Raw genomic sequence first — 21,845 nt, forward strand, 5'->3', positions numbered from 1 at the left:
ACAACATAGAAGACCACTTTGTGTACTGTGTGTAATATGTCTATGTGAATGTCCATATGTTTATGCCTCCGTCCATCCACTCTTTTCAATATATCCATGTCTTCGAAGCCTCTTATTAAATAAATAGTCTGGGCGGCCATCATGGATTATGTTGTCACCAGCGCGTCATCGCGACAGGACAAGCATGTGCAATTTAAAATGGAATTAAACGTTTACAACACACGTGTCAAACTCAAGGCCTGAGGGCCAAATCCGGCCCTTCAGAGCATCTGATTCGGCCCGCAGGAGAAAGTGAAAATTACTGAAAATTACCAAATAATTCAGTTGTAAATTGTTGTTGAAAGAACTCTAATTTTTTCATAAAATCTCCACAAACTAAATAAAAATTGGTAAAAAAAAAACAAATCAAAGGACATTTATGTATCTCTCACTAATTGCGTAGATATTGTTGATGTCTTCCATACTTTATGTTTGATTTATAACTGTTAGTGCAAACTTGGATATATTATTGTTGAAATTGTTTGCTTTTCCGCCTAAAACCTGCGACCTTACTTGTCATCGAACTGGTCTGTACATGGCCCTTGAACTAAAATGAGTTTGACACCCCTGGTTTACAAGATCGAGGAATTATTCTATTCGGAATTAAAATCGGAATAAACCAGCCACCTAATTCAGGTTTAAGTTTAATTCGAAATTACATTTTCATTTGGCATTAGGTGTTTACACGGTCAGCTTAAAGAGGATTTAACTTTTATCCTGAATCAAAGGAAATAAAGGCTCTCATGTAAACGTGGCCACTGAAACATCCCACTTGCGTGTAGGGACCAAAGCACTCTGTCCATATTTGTGAGCGTAAGAAGATTGAAATAAAAGACATTGATTGCTGGATGGATGGCGAGCCATCCGTCAATACAGTAATCAGCCAAATAGACTTTGCCTCCTGAAGCACTGAGCAGCCCAACAGCTGTATTCAGTCATGGAAACCCACCAACACCTGCTGCACTCAGCTGAAACCTTTCCTAAATGTCGGTAATTTATATTACCCTAAACCACATGTGTGTGCACTTGTGAGAACCTCTATAGTCTGTGGTTGGGTATTCATGTATACGTATTGTAGAAGTCGCTTGGAATAGGTCTGAAGAGAAGTGGACCAAATCATGTGTCTTTTCCATTTCTCCTGCTCCATCACCTTTTAAATAAGCAGCATTGGTGAAAGGGAAGCTGATGACCCATGACAACCCTTTTATTCACTCTCATTTGTCACGTCTCTTTCTGCATGACCGTAATGAAGATCAGGGTCAGCCTCTCACTGATTCACTGGAATAAACTTCACAATGAAGTGTAACATTTGAGTGAGTCCTCATTGGAATTGAATTTTCTGCGTTTGGTGGGGCAGCTGTTAGCTTCACTGCCCTAAAGCTGAAGGCTCAGGGCTCAAGATTTATTGCCTGCAGCCATTCCTTGCGTATTCCACATTCACAGCCAAAGAAACAATGTATGTGAGTTGGACTGATATATCCACGTGTGTGAGTTGTCCCTGTGTTGGACTGGGGAATAATCCGAGGTGTATCTTGCAGTAAACTGGCATAGCCTCCAGGACCCAGCCTCCCTCACATTGAGAACACGGATGAACAGATGGAATTTCATGATGTTCAGATCAAAGAGTGGCAAAGTAGAACCATTAGTGACTCAATCCAAACCCAACAACAATTGAGCAATGCAAGTAAGGTAAGACAAAGCTGCATGGGACGATATTTACACAGTGTAGGTCTCATAGATTAATAAATCGAAGATTGTTTGGTCACAAAAACATGTAAAAGTGTTGGTTTTGACACTCAATGTTGGCGCCTAGCAATTTTTACATCACGCAGACGGTGCTCGACTACTTTAATTAGGTAATGTCAGTGCAAGTGAGGCAGGCAGGTACACGTGCGATGAACGGGTGTGCATACATTTAGAATGGCTCCACCCCCCATATTTTCTATCTCCGCTGTGTTTTCTGTCGTCAACTGTGTGTGTGTGTCTGCACCTGCTTCTCAGTTGTACTATTTTTTCGTGCTAAAACAATCACCTCAAACAGTTCCAGATTTTATGAATCGCATTACGTCCCCTGCATTGACTTATTTGCATTTCCTCCTCCCATATTTTTGCTCCCCCTGGGAGATCCGCCTACTATGCATATTCATTAGAGGGAAATGCGCTAAATGGAATGAGGGCGCATTCTGACGCGCTAAAGACGCACAGTCCTGATTCCCTGGGCTTTGTACTCCTTCTTAGCACGTGGAGTGACATTTGCACATTTTAATACCACTAAACATTTTGTGAATCTATCTCTGAGAGTGCGGGCAAGATAGTAACCTGCCTCTATGTTGAAAAGTGGGTGAAATTCAGTAATGGGTTTTCATTAGGATTGAGACACAGATATAGTGCATTGGGACGATGGTGCACAGTCATTCTTTAAGGCGCGAAGGAATCCTGCAATCCAAGGTGTTGTGCTGTCCGATTTATTTTAATCAACAGGCAGGTAATTGACAAGCGAGGCATGACTGTCTTAATCTTTCTGCAGTGTTATGTTTGAGAGTTAACAAAGCGTGAGATTGGCCTGCGCCTCCACGTTGCACATTCTCAGCTCGCAGGCCTTTTGTTCTGCAGCCTCTTTGTGGAGTCTGCCCTGAATTCACTGCAACTCTCTACTGCTGAGTGAGCTGAAGGAGCTGCATTTCTTGGTCACGCACACTCATTCCCCTTTTCTCAACACACAAGCACAGGCACACACACACAGAGAAGCAAATTTACACAGACGTGCACGAAGCTCTGCCAGCATTTCGTGGGATAATCTACCTTCCTGAAGGTTTGCAAAGGCTCCCCTCCCTCCCTCCTCAGCACAACCCCACTTCTTCTCTCTGTCTCCCTCCTCTCGCCTCCTCCCCCTTCTTATCGGCCACAGTAAAGGCAGCATGTGGTTTCCTGCCAACTTCTGGGAGCTGTGAGAGAAGCCTCCCTAAACAGGAACACGCACCAAGACATTCCAGTGCTGAAGGAAACAGTGTCCTCAACCGCTCCCCACTCACCCTACCCTGCTCCTCCTCCCCCTCTTTGGTCCCCCAAGACGTTTCTGCACATCCCGAAGAGTGCCTTTGGGGCCTGACCAACAGACATCCAGCATACACAAACATGCACTGACACATGAGAAGCTGGAGCAGACTGCTATCGCTCAGGCCATGAAGAGGGAAATGACAGAGCATAGTTGTGTCTGCATGTGTGTGTTTGCGTGTGTGACAAAGACAAATAACGCACAATGAAAAGCAGGGAAATGGAAATAAATGCCTTATTCAACCCACTTCTTGTTCTTTTTTGTTCTATATACCATTTTGTAATCAATCACAGTGTTTAAACTCAAAGGCAAGCACTAGAGCTAAGTATAACCGCTATTGAGTATAGATACAACTATAGGTTGATACAATAGTACCATAATATAGTTTGAAATCACAGAAGCACCTTTGCAAGCAGTACAAACAGTCTTTCTCATGAAAAAAAAATAAAAAAAGGTTTTTTTAAAAAATGTTTTTGGGGAGGGGATAATAAAGATGCTGGTTTGTAATAGACTAAACATGCTGAGTCCACATATTATTAACATAAAGGCCAATGATAGTCATTACGTCATTAGGTTGATTTCACGTGACGTCACATTGCTGCATCACGGGAGCGCAAAATTCAAATGGAGGGCAGGAAGTGAAGGTTGAGAATCTGCCGTCTGAAATAATCAAAATGCCCATGTTTTGTGTAGTTTACGGCCGCTCCAATCGTTCTAACCGAGAAAAGGAAAAGAGATTTTATAGAGTACCAAAGATTTTCATTCACATAGGTGAGAAATGTAAAAAGCTCACAGAACAACGCCGTAAAAAGTACAGAACCCAAGCTGCTTGAGGTCCAGTGTGAAATATCAGTCATGATTTGGGGTGCAATGTTCTGTTCCTCACCCGTCTTCCTCCAAACCCTTGGACTTTGATTCCCGAATGAAAGGCACACTTTACTTTCATCGTAAAAGAGGACCTTGGACCACTGGCCAACAGTCCAGTCCTTCTTCTCCTCTTTTTTTCCTGCAAAAACTGAAGTAAATGGTGTTTTCTTTACAGTATTCTAATTTTTGGAATTCCTGTTTTTGTGAGTTTTATGAGCTGGAAGTCCAAATTATGTAAAAAATAAACCAATAAATACTTGAAATTGTTTAAATTGTGGGCCCTGAATCTATAATCTATGAAAGTTTAACTTTTCCATGATATTCAAATTTTTTGGAAAGGATCTGTACTGTATATATTTTGGCGTCCACAAAAACACCCAAATACGGCTAAAATTGGAGTGATGTCATATCACGTGGAAAACAATAAACAAAGGAGTACAAAAATGACAAGTGAATCACTGTCTTGTTTGGCAAAGAAAAAAAATAAATCAATATAAGAATGAAATAGTAACACTTCTGAATGAACATTTTCTAATTTGGCAGGGCCTTTGCATTCTTCTTCCAAATTTTCAAAAATTTAAGTCACACAACCAATTTTCAACAGATTGTTTGTGAGTCTCTTGTTTTATATAAGAAATACCTTCAATATATTGATCTATGTGGCCGACACTGTCTTTATCAAGTTATTTTTAAAAAAAGTTATTGTCCCCAGTAGCTTTAAAGGAACGATGACTGAGAGGAATGAACCATTAGAAACCTATGGTAAATCAAACAAAATCTGAGAGCAAAACTCAAAAATACATTATAAAAAGTCTTAAAATTTTTTGCAAAGTTCCAGCTTTTCTTTACTTATTAGGCAGGGTGTATGTTATTAATCAAGCCCTCTTTGTGTATGGATCAGTGCAAGAAAGGGAAAAGGGATCAGAAATATCTCCAAATCTCCTCTTACTGGGCTTTAGCAGCCAATTTATCCCCTCCTGCACCTTCCCCCAGTCCAGCACCCCCTATTCTTAACCTGTCTGCCTCTGAATGTTTTTCATGGAACAAACGAACGGAGTGAAATGGCTCGGACAGAGGTTTTAAGAGAGTGATTCCTCCTCTGCTCCCTTCAGGGTTGTTGTATACCACAGGCAGATTTTTGTGTTTCTGCAAACCCACATAAATGATTCAGAGGCCTATTGAAGTGACTGTGGGGGAGTTTTGGATTCTCAATACAAACTGAAATATTTGAGACAAGAGGACGTTATCAGATGAACAGATTTCCAGCCTCTAACGGCTCGAGCATTTAATAGAGTCCTTGTCTGATTCAACGCATTTAGTTCTGCTGAGTTGGATTGTGTGTTGAATATATCAGGGCAAACTAAAATCTGAGTATAACTAAGACCTTGTCAGGTTTATACCTGTCTTAACATTTTACCACAGCTTCTCCAATCCTCCAAAACAATGATAGCAAGAGATTGAATTGCATTACCTGAGCCATCACAGAGTACATTTAATCTCACTGTAATCTGAATTTTTTTTCAACATGTTACATACTCGATTTGAAATAAAAACCTCTTACTTGACATTATTGTTGGTAAATGATCTAAACTATAATCTAACTCTTCTTAACTTAACTAGACCAATGCATTTTATGTTGATGACTGCAATAAACCTCTATTCTCCTTATCACATTTTTCTACAAAACACATAATGCATAGCAAAGACAAACTAACTGCAAATGCTAGAATATTCTTTTAAACTTTAACTAGGATATAAGTCAAGATTAAAAGACCAAATTGAAGAACACATGAGAGCCACCTATACTGATGAGCAAAAAGATGAACCAATCATTGTCTCAACAGATATCTCTCCAATATCACCTCTGCAATATCAGTTTGAAATCAGCCCTTCTGCACCAGACCATAATAATGTTTCATATTTGTATATAAATTCACTCTGGATTTTCTGAAAACCTTGTGGAAAAACAAGAAAGTGGTGTGGGACAAGCAAGTAATACCAAAAACCTTGCAAAGAGCGGGACGAGTTCTCTTCTCAAAAGAAAACAACTTGATCGCCATTAAACAGTTCCACCAGATCAAACTTGGAATCATCTAAGGCAAGATTTTCTTCAGTGTACTGGCATAAAGACTGGCAAAATATCTGAAATAAAATTGCTTCATCAACACATCAATCCTAAAGACTGGCATAGCAGGATTTTGTTGTGTTCATGCCTCAAGCACAACAGTGTTTAATGGCAGCAAATCCAGACTGCTAAAAAGAAGAAAAGATCTTTGTGTCTTGATCCTTGCATTTGGCCAATGCCTATGGATCTGTCCCTCATCCACTACTTGAACTGCCTTTGAGTTTTTCCAAATGCCCATGGCAATAACAAACCTAGTTTTTTTTACTAGTTTAAACGACTTCTTGGATCTCCAGTTTAGCCTCACAACGACAGACTACACTACAACATGGAAACTTCTGGAAGTAGGAATTATAACTGGATGTACCATTTCACCCTTGGTCTTTACTGGACACTCTGGCCAGACTTGGTCTAAGGGTCTCGAACAGCAAAGCAAATTGTACTGGTAGCGCCATGATGTAAAATATCATGGCGCTACCAGTACAATGGGGTTATTAAAGGTTTAAGAGGCTTATGAGAGAAAAGAAAAGCTAATATTGTGACCTGGCTGCTCTAGCATCTTAGAACAGCTGGAAGACCACCATCTCTGCAGTAGAAGTGGGATAAAGAGGATTCATTCCGAACTCTGCCATCAGCCTGGTAAGAAAAATGGGGGTAACAGGCTTCTCTTTCTAGTAGGCTATCAAGTGTCTGTGTCAAGTGCTATTGAAAAAAGCAGCAACTGGCTCTGGATTAACCTGAATGATAACAGCTGGGCACCAAGATAAAGACAGATGATGGTATGTGGCTAGGTGTTAATTTAGCTCAATAAGAAGGAGTCCATCGGGGGAAAGTGATGGTATGGCATAAAGGAGGGTGTTCCGGGGTGATGGGCACACTGCTGAGCTCTCTGGAAACATTATGGGCTTCAAGCAATGAATTTTTGATAAAGGAAGGGCCCACCTGATAACTCCAATGATGTCTATATTCCCTCTTTACCACTCTACTCCAACAGCTACTATCAAGAGGTAACTATTTCTCAGGGATTGAAACACCAAATCCTATATAGCCTTACTAACTACAAACAACATTCACTTGGAATGTGGAGGCAGTATATAAAATGTTTATGTAGCTTTAAAATGCATTGATTGAGAGCAGTAATCATAACAAGGGCTGAAAAAGAGTGACTTAATGTTTCATATTAGCTAACAAGTGAGCTTCACACTGGCGTCGAGATCAAATGGATGGAGATGAGCTGTACAGGAACAAAGTGACATTCACATTTTGTACGATAAAAGATTTTTTTCTGTATGAAACTTGGTAAACCAAAAGTCAATATTTAGAAACCATGGCCTCTGGGCCGGACTTCCCCCCTCGAAATGATTTGCTGCGTTACTCCACTGTAATAAAGTCAACGGAATTCTCTTTACTCAGTTAGTCATAGTAAACCAATTACACTGACATTCACACTAAATGCTCTCAATGTTTCGCACAGACACTTCAGCACAGGTTCAGGCATAGCCCAAGATCATCAAACCAATTCTACTAATATGAGCGATGGCTATACTTGCATATTGTTAAGAAGTGAGTCAGCAGACATTTTTTTTCATTTCAACATGAAGTTAAATTATGAATTTTTTTTGCACTCTGAAAATGACTTCAGTGTTCATATTTTCTTTCTGTGTCAAGATGAATTATTTTAATCTGCAATGGATGTCCTTAAAAACAAAGAAAGCTCCTCTGCCAGACCCACATATAGTGCATTAAATACGTCAGTTTGCTGTATCCTTCATTTGTTCGCTAGATAAAACACAGCCAAGTCTGTCACCATTAGAATTCTGGTTTTCCATCACTTTTCACATGAACTAATGAGTGCAACACATTCCTTGGAGGAATACTTGTCAGACAATGTGCTGTTGTAAAATGTTCTCGTCTCTTGTAAACTTGTACTGCCAACAGTTTCTACCTTGCTTTCTGAATGTGGTTCACCAGCAATAGCCAAATCAGTTTCAAAAGATGTGGTTGGATGACAAATTGGATTAAGTTGTTTGACCTCAACATCCACTGATAATTAGGGAAAACTTGTGGTTTGGAACTGACAGAGTAATGGTAAAAAGCACAAAATGACTTGGTTAGATTGTGGTTTAGATGTATAAGCGGACTATTGGTGAGGCAGTGTGTAAACTGGACTTCTGCATGAGTATAATTACTAATCTGTAGAGAACAGCTGGTGATCTAATTGCAAAATGGTCATGTATAAAGCATCTTTGATGAGCTATGGCTTTAAAAGGACAAAATATTTTCCCAGTTTGCTTTTCTGCAGAGTTACTACTCTATTGGTGTTGAGGTGATGCAATCTCGAGCTGGTTGCCAGTCAAAGAAGTCTACAGAGGATAAGAACGTGTCCTTTGTAACATTCCAGTAATTGAATTTCATGAAAATTCACATCAGATCAGTGCAACCCTGTGCTAACTTAAAATGTGAGGTCTGCTATTTGACGTGAATAACAGTTGCGTGAACGCAGCCATTCTAGTTCTTTTGAACCCATAATCCCACTGAAATACATTTTTCATCACATAAAATAAGACAGGATACTCAAACAAATAGTTTCAGCTATGACCTTTTGCTATTTATTTCAAACGGGGAAAAAAATCAAAAGTGCAACAAGTGGCTTTCCTTCAAATTAGCTCACACTTTATTTTTGGCATTTGGACATTTTACCCAACAACTTTCATTCATAATATACTTTCATATTCATTATAACTATACACATTGACTGCTAACAAATGAGATGAACTCACCATGTGTAAAAAGCTGCATTAAGAATGTAAATTTTCTCATTCATTTTTCTTCCCATTCCATTCATCACACAGTAGTGGCTAGTGGGTCCTTTGATGTTTGTCACCAGCCAATCAGGAGCCAGCAAAGGGAAATGCTCACTCCTGATTAGTGGATGATGTCAGCCAGCGGCGATAGCTGACTGAGGGCTTATAAGAACTGCCAATGTAATGGTTACAATGGCAACAGTTGCAACAAAGTCATCAGTCTAGTGGTTAAGGAAGTAGACTTGTAATTGGAGGATCACCAGTTCAAATCTTACCTAGGCCATCACTGTGGGATGTTGAGCAAGTCCCTTAACCTTAACTGCTCCCTGGGCGCTACACTGTGGCTGCCCACTCCCTTGGGGAAAATGGGTTAAATGCCGAGAAAGAATTTCACTACGGTCTATTTATTTTTCCGAATGTCATTAATCTCTTGTTTTTCAGTGATGGATTGCTGTTCTTTCCAGTTTCAAGCATGCAAGGTTCAGAAAGCTTGAGCTCATTTATTTGCCATCAAAGCTTGCAAGAGAAGGAAATAAATAGAAAAAGAAAGTTAACTTTAAGGAAATTTGACGGATGTGCTTCCTTGCTGTTACTAAAGAGGGCACGTCATGGATGTCTGGATCACAAGGTAGTAAGATGGTAAGACATTTGTTAATATGGCAGTAATTCCTAAAAAAAATGACAACATTATGTCTTGTTACACTGGGCTGATGATGTTTGATGGACGTATTGGCAGCAGCGGAGTCTGAACTTGTAATTTCTCCAAGCACGAGACATTACTCGGATTTTACACATTCATGCCTGAAGGCAGTACAACATTTCTTAAAAGCTGTCAGACATTCCGCAGCGCTTTAGTGTTATTGCAATTCAAGGCTGCCTCGTAATGCCCCGTATAGTGTTTGTTTGAGATGAGTGATTGAGCCAGATTGAGTGGGAGCACCACTTCATAGCAGGTAAACCAACAATCAGCAGCGACTCTTGCATTCTGCTGGAATTAAATTCTGTGAATTGATTGGTGCGGCACTTCTCCTCTGTGTTTCTGAGCTTTTTAGTCAATACTTTTTTTTTAAAGAAGCTTGTATATTGAGAAATTTGATTTGTTTCACTGAGTTAATGCTATTCTGTTCCAACTCAGCTGCTCACCTCTCATAAATAATGAATGAGTACTAACGCTTTGTCTTGTGAAATTGTCTGCGAGTAATGTAAGCGCCTTGCTCGTGGGTGTATGGTGATGAGGGAAGGATGAATACGCTACATAAGTGTTCCTCTCTCACCTTCAGGCTAGCTGTTCTTACTAAAGCTATCTAAAATGCATCATTATGCCAACTTTCTAATGCAGTGAAATCAATGAATTATCCAATTTGCACAAAACCACTGTGTTTTTTGAACAACAAAAGCACCATGTAGCTACAAGAACTGATCATAAGAATACAAATTAAATTCCCTCTATGCATGTATCAGCTAGATAATTGGAAAAGGTTGTGGAGAGAAAAAAGATGACTTTTCCCCTAAAAAAAACTCATTAGAGAATCAGCAAGGCTGAGAGTCAATGTTGGCTTACCCAAACAGTTTTATCAGGAGACCACCGCGATGAAGCTCAATTAGAGCAACATGCTCTGAGCTAAGCAGAGGTAATCACTGGGCGGAGGGCAGACTAACATGGAGACATGGATACTGGCTCTAAAGTGGGGGAAGAAAAAAAGCAAGGGATCCACAAAAGGGCTTGGATTCGTGGAGAGCAGCTAATGAGCCTACATGATTCACGCTTGGTCTCCCCCACAGTGAGCGTGTCCTGTGCAGAGCAGAAGCATTACAGGAGGTGCCAACACATTCCATGACGCAGCCTGTCAGAGCCAAGACGCTGAAGGGAAGATTAGACGTGTTAAGTGCTGATTGAAGCTAAAACTTTTATGTATCTTATTACAATCTTGAACCAATGTTATTAACTTTTTTAGTGTTTCTAAAAGCTCTTGAGAAATAAATATTCTAAATAAGAAAGAAAAGGCAGACAAAATGCCATCATGAATTTGTATTAAACAACTGAGATTATTATTTTTTTTTATATACCAGTACAAGATGGAAAGCAGGATAACTAAGTCCCTTAACAACAGAAAAAGCGTGGGTTTAAATCCCAACTTTTGCTTTTTAAAAGAACCTCTGCTTGTTCTTCTGGTGCTTGTGTGAATACTGACTTTAATCATCTCCATATATATATATATATATATATATATATATATATATATATATATATATATATATTGCATTTAATCTCAACGGTCCTATTCTATTTAATTATGTACATTTTCTTTTCTTTTCTTCCTTTTCTATGTTTTATTCAATAATCTGGACTATCTGTGAAAAAAAAAAAAAGCAATTTCCCCCTGAGATAAATAAAGTATTACTGATCCTGATTCTGAAATAGCAACTAGTTAATGATTGTTACTCCTCCTTGGAAATAATTCAGCTACTCTACTGATTACTTGTTTTCAAAAGTAACTATGTACTTCAATTACTTTACTTAATATAATGAAGTTACTTTTATAAAAATGTGATGCACAAAATTGTAATCAGTAGACCTTTCAGCCTAATTATATTCTTTTGGTATGTTCCACAGTAAAAATTGAATCAAATCCTGTTTTATTCAGTTTTTTAACACTATGCACATTGCATCAAGCAAAAATGAAATAAAATGCAACAGTTTCTGACTTGAAGAAAATTGTTGAACATTTAAACATATTTACTGCTCATTCCACCAAATAAAATAAAACAACTCTTTCGTCTATTAACTTATGTTTCGGACTTTTTTTGTGGCAGCTTGAAGCCGGTTTTGGCCGGTATTATTTGTGTTGGAATGATTCAGATACTAAGGTGGAAATTGGCAACATGTCCTTGACAATATAGCCAGTGGCGAGCTTCTAACGTTCAGCAGCACTAACTCCTGTCACTCTTAAATCTACTTTCACCTGTTTAGCAAGAGATGGGCCCTCGGAGTTTGGCTCGGTGGAAGTGGATGTTGATCTGGTGCTTTCTCAATGACTTTTACATTCCTGTGCCGGCTTGCAAGGCGCTTGCTCAGATTTGAGGTGGAATTCTTTGATGCAGATAAAAGTTTTCTTCCCACGCAGAGTACACAGCGGATGGTAATGGTTTAGTCGTCTTTGAGCCAAACTCAAAGTAATATCGGTTCTTCCAAGAATTATAAGCTGCTTGGACTTGCTCTCTCTCGTTCTCCATTTTCGTATGTGTTGTCTACCAATGATGTTGCGCCGCTTACGTCATTGGCCTGAGACTACTATGGCCGACTGGGTTATAATGCGCTAAAAAATGGGAGACGCCCAACAAACAGTAGCGAGATGGTTTCGTTTCGCCTTCTTGCAGGAAAATAACTGTATGTAATTATTTTTTCTTCAACTATAATCCCTTTACTTGTTAATTGGGAAAAGTAATCAGTATACAGTAATGCGTCACTGCCCATCACTGGTCGTGAAGCAGTGATCATCAAAAAGGGATTAGTCTTCGCATCTATGGTGGGCATGACTGAGGTCGGCATCACAGCACAAAGTCACACAAAACTCAGGCTGGTGTTCATCATAAAATGACTTCCACCTCAAAAAGTGTTTATATTTTACTTTAATTCATTGTCATTGTCACTGTTAAATTTGCCGTGGCACTTTCATCACGATTTGTTGTCTTTAATTCAAATTGAAACTCATTATTTCAGGATAATTATCTATTCAAATTGAAGATTTACAATCTCAGACATGGACGAATTTGACTTAAGTGTTTATGAAAAAGAGGGAGACAGAATCTACACAGTGAATGACCTTATGTTGGCATAAGCAGTGTTTCTTAATAGATTGAGAAATGTCTGTAAGTTTTTTGAATGATCAACCTTTATACAGTGCATTTGATCTTTTTAACCTGGTGTTGGAGGTACAGCTCCCGACTCACAGATATTTGAATTGTCTAAAACACACGCAGACACACTCACACTTTATTGACTAAACAAGTTGTAAGTTTTAATCCTTTTTAATGCATTGAACAAAAGGTCAAATTACATGTATTAGTAACACTTTCAAAAACTAACAAAAGCTTAAAGAAATAGGCTCAGAAATGTTGAAGCGATACTCAACCCCTCACATGATTCACTTTTGTTATGAAAGGTCTAAAGCTGAATAATAAAACTATGTTACGAGAACATGCAAAAAAATGTCCCTGGAGTCATTTATATCAACACAATATCCCTTTATGTCATGTTGGAGATTTTAGCCAATCAGCATTTGCACATCATGTTCTTGTCACCTCAGGCTAACTCATCGTCCCGTAGAGCTGTGGGTCTCAACCTTTTCAGACTGCTATTCCCAAAATAAAGGTGCCAGAAACAGGGGACCCCCTGTACCTGAAGGTGGTTCAACACAGACATGAACATTGAAGAACAGTCATGTGGAGACAGTGACATCTATAAGGGGGAATAAAGGGGAGAGCTTTTTGGGGCCCATCCATAAAGTCACTAAAATAATGGTCCATTGTTCTATGAATCTGTGACAACTACATTTATTTATTGATCTGAATAGTATCCACTGTTATCCAGGAAGTTTATTTTTATTTGCACTATGGTATATAGTCATCTTAAAGATGTAAAACCTAGTTTAATCAGAAATAAAATGGGTTAAAAGGACCAAAAATGGTGGAGAATGTGGTGAAATAGGATTTTAAAAACCACAGAAAGGTTAAAAGCTGCAAATTAGAGTGACCAAAAACAGATAGAAAAAGTGGCAAAAAAGGTTTAAAGTGTCAATATTGGCTTAAAAGTGGCAGAAATGGGGGGGAGAGAAAATATGTTAAAAAAAAGACATTAAAAGTGACAATAATGGGTCGACTTATGCTACATTAGTTGGGAAAAGTGGTGGAAAGCTTTATAAGTGCCGAAAATGTCTTGAAAGTAGAATAAATGTGCAGAAAACTGATTGCAATTAGATGGAGAAGTGGCAGGAATAAGAGTAAAATGTAGCAAAAATGCATTAAAAGGAGCAAAAATATGGCAAGAAAAAGAGATAAAAATAGATTAAAATATGACAAGTTTGGTGGAGTTGCAGAAAAAGGGTAAAACAAGCAAAAATGAGCTCAAATTGTTAAAAAAAAATTTAAAAAAAAAATCCTAGTTTCTTGAAGGCATTTGGTGACCCCCTCCCAGTGTCTTAAGTAGCGACCCTAAATGGGGTCCTGACCCCAAGGTTGAGAAATCCTCTTAAAACAGAGAAGTCTATTAACAAATGGTTTTTTTTTTTAAATCATTAAACCAGGTCGGAGTTACATTGTTGCACTTCCAATCACTATTTCACAGTTTGTCAAACATGCCGACGTCTACAAACGTACATTTACCGCGCTTTTCATTGCAGGTGCGGCTTCTAAATCACCTCTCATTCCTAATAGTGACGGTTATATATAATGTCTTTTGGGTGGAGCATCCTTCTTTAAAGTAAGTGCTTTGAAGGATTTTTAAGGGAAAAGCTCCATGACAACAAGCAGAAAATACTTTATTTCTGCTTTGCCTCTTCTCCTGCATCATTCCAGTGTGCTTCACGTTTAGCCCTTCAAGTTCAATGTACTTCTTGTCAATCAAATGATCAAATGTAGTATCTAAATAAATGAGTGATGACTGACAGAAACACTTCAATTAATTTACAAACCCCCTAAGTAACTTAAAAAAATTAATTAAAAACATGCAAAAACAAGCTTTTGGAGGACATATATTTACAGAAATCCTCCAGAATGAAAATGCTCTGCCAGGGTAGTTCCTTATACAAGTGGAGGAAATATCTTCTGTTATAACTGAATAGTAGTTTAAGCTTATTGCCTTCTCAAAAGGTTTTACACTGGAAATTCACACCCTGGGCCAAAGTGAAAGCATTACCAGTTAGATTTGGTCCAGGGAATGAATATTTTACACCTCTTGCATAGAAGATACGGTATAAGGGAGACAGTGTGACAGTTTAGTTTTATACTTTGTGGTTAATGGAGTTACAAGAACATGAGCTTCAAAAGGCACAGTTATATAGTTCTTTAAATAAACAACAATAAAAAACCTCAGCACAAAACCACAAGAATTTTAAGTAAATGATAAATGAGCAGAGGTGAAAGTAATGGATTACAAGTACTCACGTTACTGCAATTGAGTTACTTTTATGGGAACTTGTACTTTTTAAATAAATCAGTGATTTGACTTGTACTTAAGTATGTTTTAAAAGAAGTAAATTAATTCATTACATTTCTACACCCAACCGTTACTGAGTAAATTATTATTATTATTTTTAAATTGATCAACGGACATTATGAAATGACAAAAATTGAAATGAGCAGACATTAATCAAATGCATCACATCATAGCAGACCAACCAGATTAAACGTAATGTACGGCACCAAAACAGCATTTAATGCTGGTTATTTTCTCAGTTTTAGAGTTCATAAATGTAGCTATACTTAAAACCTGATAACTTTTTATTTTTATTTTGAAATGAATTCACTGGTGTTATTTTATTAATTTTTTTTTTTTAAACAATTGTACATTTTGACAAACCTTTAATCTTATACAGACGCCTTTGTGGAAAATAAATTAAGTTCCAACTGTAAAAGATTTGGTCTTTTCCTTTTTAAGTTTATACATGAGATGTTTACTGTATGCAAGAGAACCGTGGCAATATTTATGTGTGTGTGTGTGTGTGTGTGTACACGTGTATCGTGTATTCATCTATTTGTTTGCACATACAAAATATTTGGATATAAAAATTGGATTTGAATATAAAAATCCATTAAACATTTAATAACATAACTGTAGTGGTAGAGGTTAAGAATACCACATGGTCATATAAAGCCACCTCACCATTTCCAACTAGAAATAAGCAATTTACATATTCAAAGAAACCGATGAATAAAAAATAAAAATAAAAATGAACTTTTCCAAAATAATTAAATTAAATTACATTTTAAAAGAGTTCAAAGTGGATATAGATTTCAGAGTGTGAAGTAAATCACTGGAAATTCACAAAATGGGCTAAAGTGAAAGCATTACCAGTTAGATTTGGTCCCGGGAATCAATATTTTACACATCTTGCATAGAAGATACAGTATGACCTTTTAGTTTTATACTTAGTGGTAAACAGAGTTATGAGAACCTGGGCTTTAAAATGCACAGCTATATATTTATTTTAAAAACAAAACAAAACAAAACAAAACAAAAAAAACCCCATAAGAATTATAAGTTAATGATAAATGAGGTTGCATTATTATATTATGTCAAATTATTCATCTATTCAAAAATAGTGGCAAAACATGACTGTTGATCAATCATCACTTGATAAATTAAACTTATTACCTATGTTTTCTTTTTAATTTCTTTCTTTTCTTGTTTAGTGTTTCTTCTTTTCATTCATAATATTTCTCAAGCCACTGTAACAAAGTTTACTGAACAAAAATATAAACACAACACTTTTGTTTTTGCTTCCATTTTCCATGAGCTGAACTCAAAGATCTCAAACATTTTCGATATACACAAAAAACCTAGTTCTCACAAATATTGTTCACAAATCTGTCTAAAGGTGTGGCATATTAAAATGCTGATTAGACTGCACATTTCAGAGTGGCCTTTTATTGTGGCCAGCCTAAGGCACACCTGTGCAATAATCATGCTGTCTAATCAGCATCTTGATATGCCACACCTGTGAGGTGGGATGGATTATCTCTGCAAAGGAGAAGTGTTCACTAATTTAGACACATTTGTGAACAATATTTGAGAGAAATATGTATTTTGTATATGTTTTTAGATTTTTGAGTTCAGCTCGTGAAAAATGGGAGCAGCGTAATTTCCTCCTGAGATAAATCAAGTATTTCTGATCCTGCTATATATTTGACAGATTATTTTAAAAAGTTCCATTTACTTCAACTTAATTGCTCCGTTGACTCATCTTCTGATGTGTGTGTGTGTGTGTGTGTCAAACATCTCGAGTTATTAAAATAGCTACTAAATATCCATCCAGACTTTTAAAGCTCTCCGCCCTGTGATTGGTCGGCGGTGGGTCACGTGTGCCCGTGCGGAGCCTGGAGCCAGCTCTGAGTGGAGCCTGTCTGCCAGCAGCCTCAGCAGCGGCTCTATCTGATCCACTACACTCACTGACAATTCAAGGAGGCCCCCCTTTTCTGCTTATTTTCGAGGACTATTCTTCACCATGGGCGACAAAAAGAGCCCTACCAGGTAATGACGCCTTGTCGCTGTCGACTGAGCTTCGTTTGGCTGGGTTTGGGGCTCGACGGCTGGATGCGTTCGTCTCACGCAGCGATCGTTTCTCTCCGTTCGGTTAGGGCTAAGCTAGAATAGTGCAGTCACTATGGCGGCTTCTCGCTCCTCACAACCCAGTCACTTCACAGACAAAGGGAAATTACCAGAGGATACGCCTGGCAGTCCCTCAAACTATATTTCGTCTCGAAGAAGGCTTTTGGAGGGTCGCTGTCGAAAAGGGCACTGTTTGATATTGCCTTTGTTAGCCGACATGCTAAGCTTTGATTCCGATATTCGCAGCACGGCTCTGGCTGTCCGCTAGCCTAGCTGCTGATACCATCGGACGGTGTGGACACTAGTCCTGCTTCCCCGTCTGTGGACATTTAACCAAGTGACCTGTACTGTCCGCAATTCAAACACTATAGCAATGACAACCTGCAGCAGCCGTCCTGTTGCCCTGTAGCTTTAATATTAACCACACTTGGTTCAAATTTGTCACGTTCTTAATGATACTTGTAGGTCTGTGGGTTTTTTTTTTTTTTTTTTTTTTTTTTTTAAATTTGTGTCACTGTTATTTATTTATTTGTCAAACTAACTTGACCTTTAATGGTTGTGGTTATCTGTTCAGGCCAAAAAGACAAGCCAAACAAAGCGCAGATGACGGCTACTGGGACTGTAGCGTGTGCACCTTCAGGAACACCGCCGAGGCTTTTAAATGCAGCATCTGCGATGTGAGGAAGGGCACATCTACAAGGTAACGTAGCGATCCCTCCTCTTCCTCTCTATTCCTCTCCCTCTGTCTGCTGCTGCTGCAACGTTGTATCGCAATTTGTGGGCATGACAACTTTGATCGACAGTCCTATTTGTGTTGTGGAGAAAAGAGGCGACTTGTTGATGAACACCGCACCTTCTCCACCAGCGGGTGTCTGGATCATCCCTAGTTTCCCTGGTCTCTTTAACACTGTGCATGCGTTCACGTCTAGGTATAAGCTGGTAGGTTCGGTCACCGGAGGAGGAGGAGGGGGGATGGGATGGGGTGTGGAAGCAGGACTCCACTTGGCAATTCCTGCACACGCTGCTGTGCATCAACGGAGCAACATCAGGAGATGGGCAGTTTTTTTTCCTCTTTATATTTTGACCCAAGACTGATGGGATGGATGGAGAGAAATAAACCAACCTGTTGGATTGCATGGAGCCAAGTGTGGTGTTGAATGCACAGGATTGTCATTATCCAGGTCATGGATTACATTTTTTATATGAAGATATTGGGAATCCACTTGGACGATAGCTGAGATGCCTCCACGGACAAGATCTGTAAATACTTCCAGATGCCTCGACTGATATAAGAGGGATTTTAGGTCTTGATTCATGAAGTGAGCAATTATTTTTTCTTTTTTCAAGCGTTGGATTCATGCTGTGTACCATAGTTTACTGACAATGTCATTTAATCCAAGCAATTTCATCTATGGAAAGCTGGGTTTCATTACAGATTTTTGCAAAATAAATTATAGATTATATATTTTATATTTTTTTATGTTTCTAAATGTCGACAAAGTATAATTGCGCTTTGAACGTGTTTTTGGGCAGGTGCCTCGAGTCGTAACTCCTGTGAAATCTCATCCAGTGAGACTTCGCTGCAGAAAGATGGACACTCCAAACTTCCTTATAACACTCTGTATTCCTTTATTGTTTCACGTCTAATGTGGCAATATTAATTTTAAAGTATAAAACTAAGAAATGTCCCAGTCTCCTTCTGTTTACACGTACTGCATCATGTTTTCTCGGAGAGAAGTGGTCATGTAACGTGTATTTGCAGAAAAAGTGTTTCCATGATGCTTTTGCGACACATTTCATTATCGAAATACCTCCTCATGAACGCGTCAAAATATTTTAGCGATATTTGAGTGCTTTTTTGAGATTCAGGTGTTTCCATCACTAGTTTTTATTGCACTATTTAGATTTTGCACATTTCCAAGGGTAATGGAAACGCAGCTGAAGATGTAATTTCATGCTACATTCATGGTAAAGCTGGGCAATATATCAAGTTTCAAGATATATTGAGTTTTCTCTTTTAGAGTTTTAGCAAACTACAATATCGAATATATTGAAATACATATTTTATTGCTTAGTTTGTATCAAAATACTAATTTTAGGAGTGGCTGCTTTTGCTACTTCTCAGAAAAGCACATTTGGATAGTTTTCTGAATGCTTCTTAACCCAGACCTTCCCCTAAACAAGCCACACTACAGAACTCACTCACACTTGCTGTCCCTTAGAGGAGAAAAGACAAAAGTGACACATATTGTGCAGCTGTTTGCTAATAAATGTCCGCTTGGCATTTTGCATCAGCACATTTAACCCAAAATTGTCTTTCTGGTAGGACTTTAGTTTAATTAAAAGGATCGAAAATTATATTGTATATTGTCATTTTGAAAAAATGTGTTTTGGACCATATTGACAGCCCTAATGTTATGTACAGTAGTTTACTGACAATGTCAGTGTGCAACTGTCATTTTATCCAAGCAAGTTTATCTATGGAAGATGTAATTTCAGGCCACACTCTTTAGTGTTTGTCCCTGAGCTGTTTTTATGACATCACTCATGTTGTTCAGAATAATGTCAGCATGTGGTAGTTAGACCATTCCCCTCCATGTGCTGGGAATGGGATGTCAACTCAAAGTGTTTTCTCATGAGAAACCATGATGCAGTTGTTGTTAAATGAAACTTGCGTTGGGATTCCCTTTCACTTTTGCTGAAGCACACTGTTATGCAGAAGGTTTGTTTTTTAAAGGTTGCATGTGCTGCAGTAGCATATTTGTTTTGAAGTGAGTTGCACGATGAGTCATTTGTAGGTTTGTTGACAGGTCTTTCCTGCACTCTGACCTTTCTGGCTCTACAATAAGTGGCTCGACTGTCACCTCTGGCACACCGCAGACAGAAAAAAAGCAAAAAAAAAACAAGGGGGGTTTACGTTGGTTTACTGACTATCCAGAAAGATTGAGTTTGATCTGGTTAGCACAGCTCCTCCCCTCCCCCCTCCTGTGATCTTTTTCCCAGCAGCTTGTTTCTTACCAGAGCTGATGTAGGCTGAGAGCACCACATGAAGGCAGGAAACGGAGATGAACGTGTCGTAGCCATCCTGCTGTCTGTGCTTTGGGGAAACAGAGCAGCAGCCTTTGGTTTAGGGAGCACATGACATCACTGGAGCGATAGTCACACATTTACCGTTTGATCTGAGTAGTTAACCTTTGATTAAAACTGTGTCGTAGCATTGCTGCTTCGTATTCTAATGAGAACTAATTAGATCGTCCTTCTTCCTCCGTTTGATGTACTTCAGCAGAGCAGGGGACAAAACAAGAGGCTCTGAGCAAAAATGATTTACTATTAGGACTGTGTAGACGTTTGTCTCACTGCTTTTATCTGCGGCTCTACTTTGAGTGTTTATGCATGAGGACATGTGTGCACTAATTAGTTTCTTAATGCTGCAAAGATTGAAGTGTCATTGTCAGCTTTCAAAATGACTAAATATCTTAGATTTATTAGACGATGCAATACAAGTGTTGAAATCATTGTTAGAAATCTTGCCTTTAAGTGTTTCATACATGGTAGAGCAGATTTCTGTCATATTATCAACATTCAGGTCAGCATTTAGAATAATGACCTATCTGATCATTAACAGAGGAAAGAACAGAGTTTTCACTGTAATTTAGTGTGTTTTTCTGTCATTCTGTGTATGTTTATTGTCTTGTTAGTTATGAGGCATTTTGTGCATTTCTGTTCATTTGTGTATTTTTCTAGTAAAATGTGTGTTTTTGGAGTAATAATTTTTTATTTATTTCTGTTGTCGTTTTGCTTGTTTGCTAGTACTGTGGGTTTGCAGAGTCATTTTTTTTGTTTTTCTTGTCTTTTTGTGTACTTTTGACTTGTTATTTGGAGTAATTTTGTATATTACGGTTGTCGTTTTGTTCATTTTTGTAGTAGTTTTGACTAAAGTGTTTTTGTAGTATTCTGGTTTTCTTGTCTTTTACTGTATTTTCCTGCAATGTTGTAATTGTATTTTTCACTATATTCTTGCTTTTGTTTATTTTTCTGTTTCACTTTCCTCTACAGAAGGGTTGATCCATCAAGTTATTTTACAGACATCATTTGTTCAAAGAAATCTTAACATTTAAAAATAATCTAGGACCCAGTTCTCATACTGATGGTGGAAAAAACATAGATACTGATAAAAGTGGTTTGAACTTTGAAATGACTTGAATGTCATACCTCTCGTTCCTCTTCTTATTGGAGGCAAGAATGTGTGTTAACACACATACGCTCTGACTCTGGCATCAGCATATAGAGGGAGGCCTCCTGCTTCCCCTAACCCAGCTCAGCAGTAATGAACTTGTTGCCCCAGTCCAGTCTGTCCATGAAACATGATCCACTAAGCAAAATGCAGCCTCTGACTTTAGGCTTTCTGCTTTGTTTGCACTCCACTTTAAATGATCTATAAGTTTAAGTATTCAGAGTTTTTCTGCTGCATGTTTGCTTCTACTGTGGTAAAGTGAGAAGTGCTTCCATTAAGATCTATGTCTGTGTTGCTGGATGCGTGTCATATACAAATATTTTCAGCTTCTGAACCCACCTGCTGTGGGATTCTGACACAGAGTTCAACACAGTGTGTTGCTGTTTGTCAGATTTTGT

At 38.3% G+C, this 21,845-nt stretch overlaps 2 protein-coding genes across 3 annotated transcripts in view; both read left to right on the top strand.

Moving 5' to 3' along the window:
- LOC114464078 (hydroperoxide isomerase ALOXE3-like) overlaps positions 1-21,845 on the top strand; it is a 1,091,527-nt gene that overhangs the window by 917,430 nt on the left and 152,252 nt on the right. The window lies entirely within an intron of this gene.
- rybpb (RING1 and YY1 binding protein b) overlaps positions 16,998-21,845 on the top strand; it is a 42,519-nt gene continuing 37,671 nt past the window's right edge. Inside the window, exons 1-2 of the mRNA XM_028448159.1 lie at positions 16,998-17,135; positions 17,788-17,913. Coding sequence (XP_028303960.1) covers positions 17,110-17,135; positions 17,788-17,913 — 152 coding nt within the window. The 5' untranslated portion in view covers positions 16,998-17,109. The remainder of the gene's footprint in view (positions 17,136-17,787; positions 17,914-21,845) is intronic.

Source organism: Gouania willdenowi, chromosome 5, assembly GCF_900634775.1.
Source record: "Gouania willdenowi chromosome 5, fGouWil2.1, whole genome shotgun sequence".
In the NCBI taxonomy this organism is placed as follows: Eukaryota; Metazoa; Chordata; class Actinopteri; order Blenniiformes; family Gobiesocidae; genus Gouania; species Gouania willdenowi.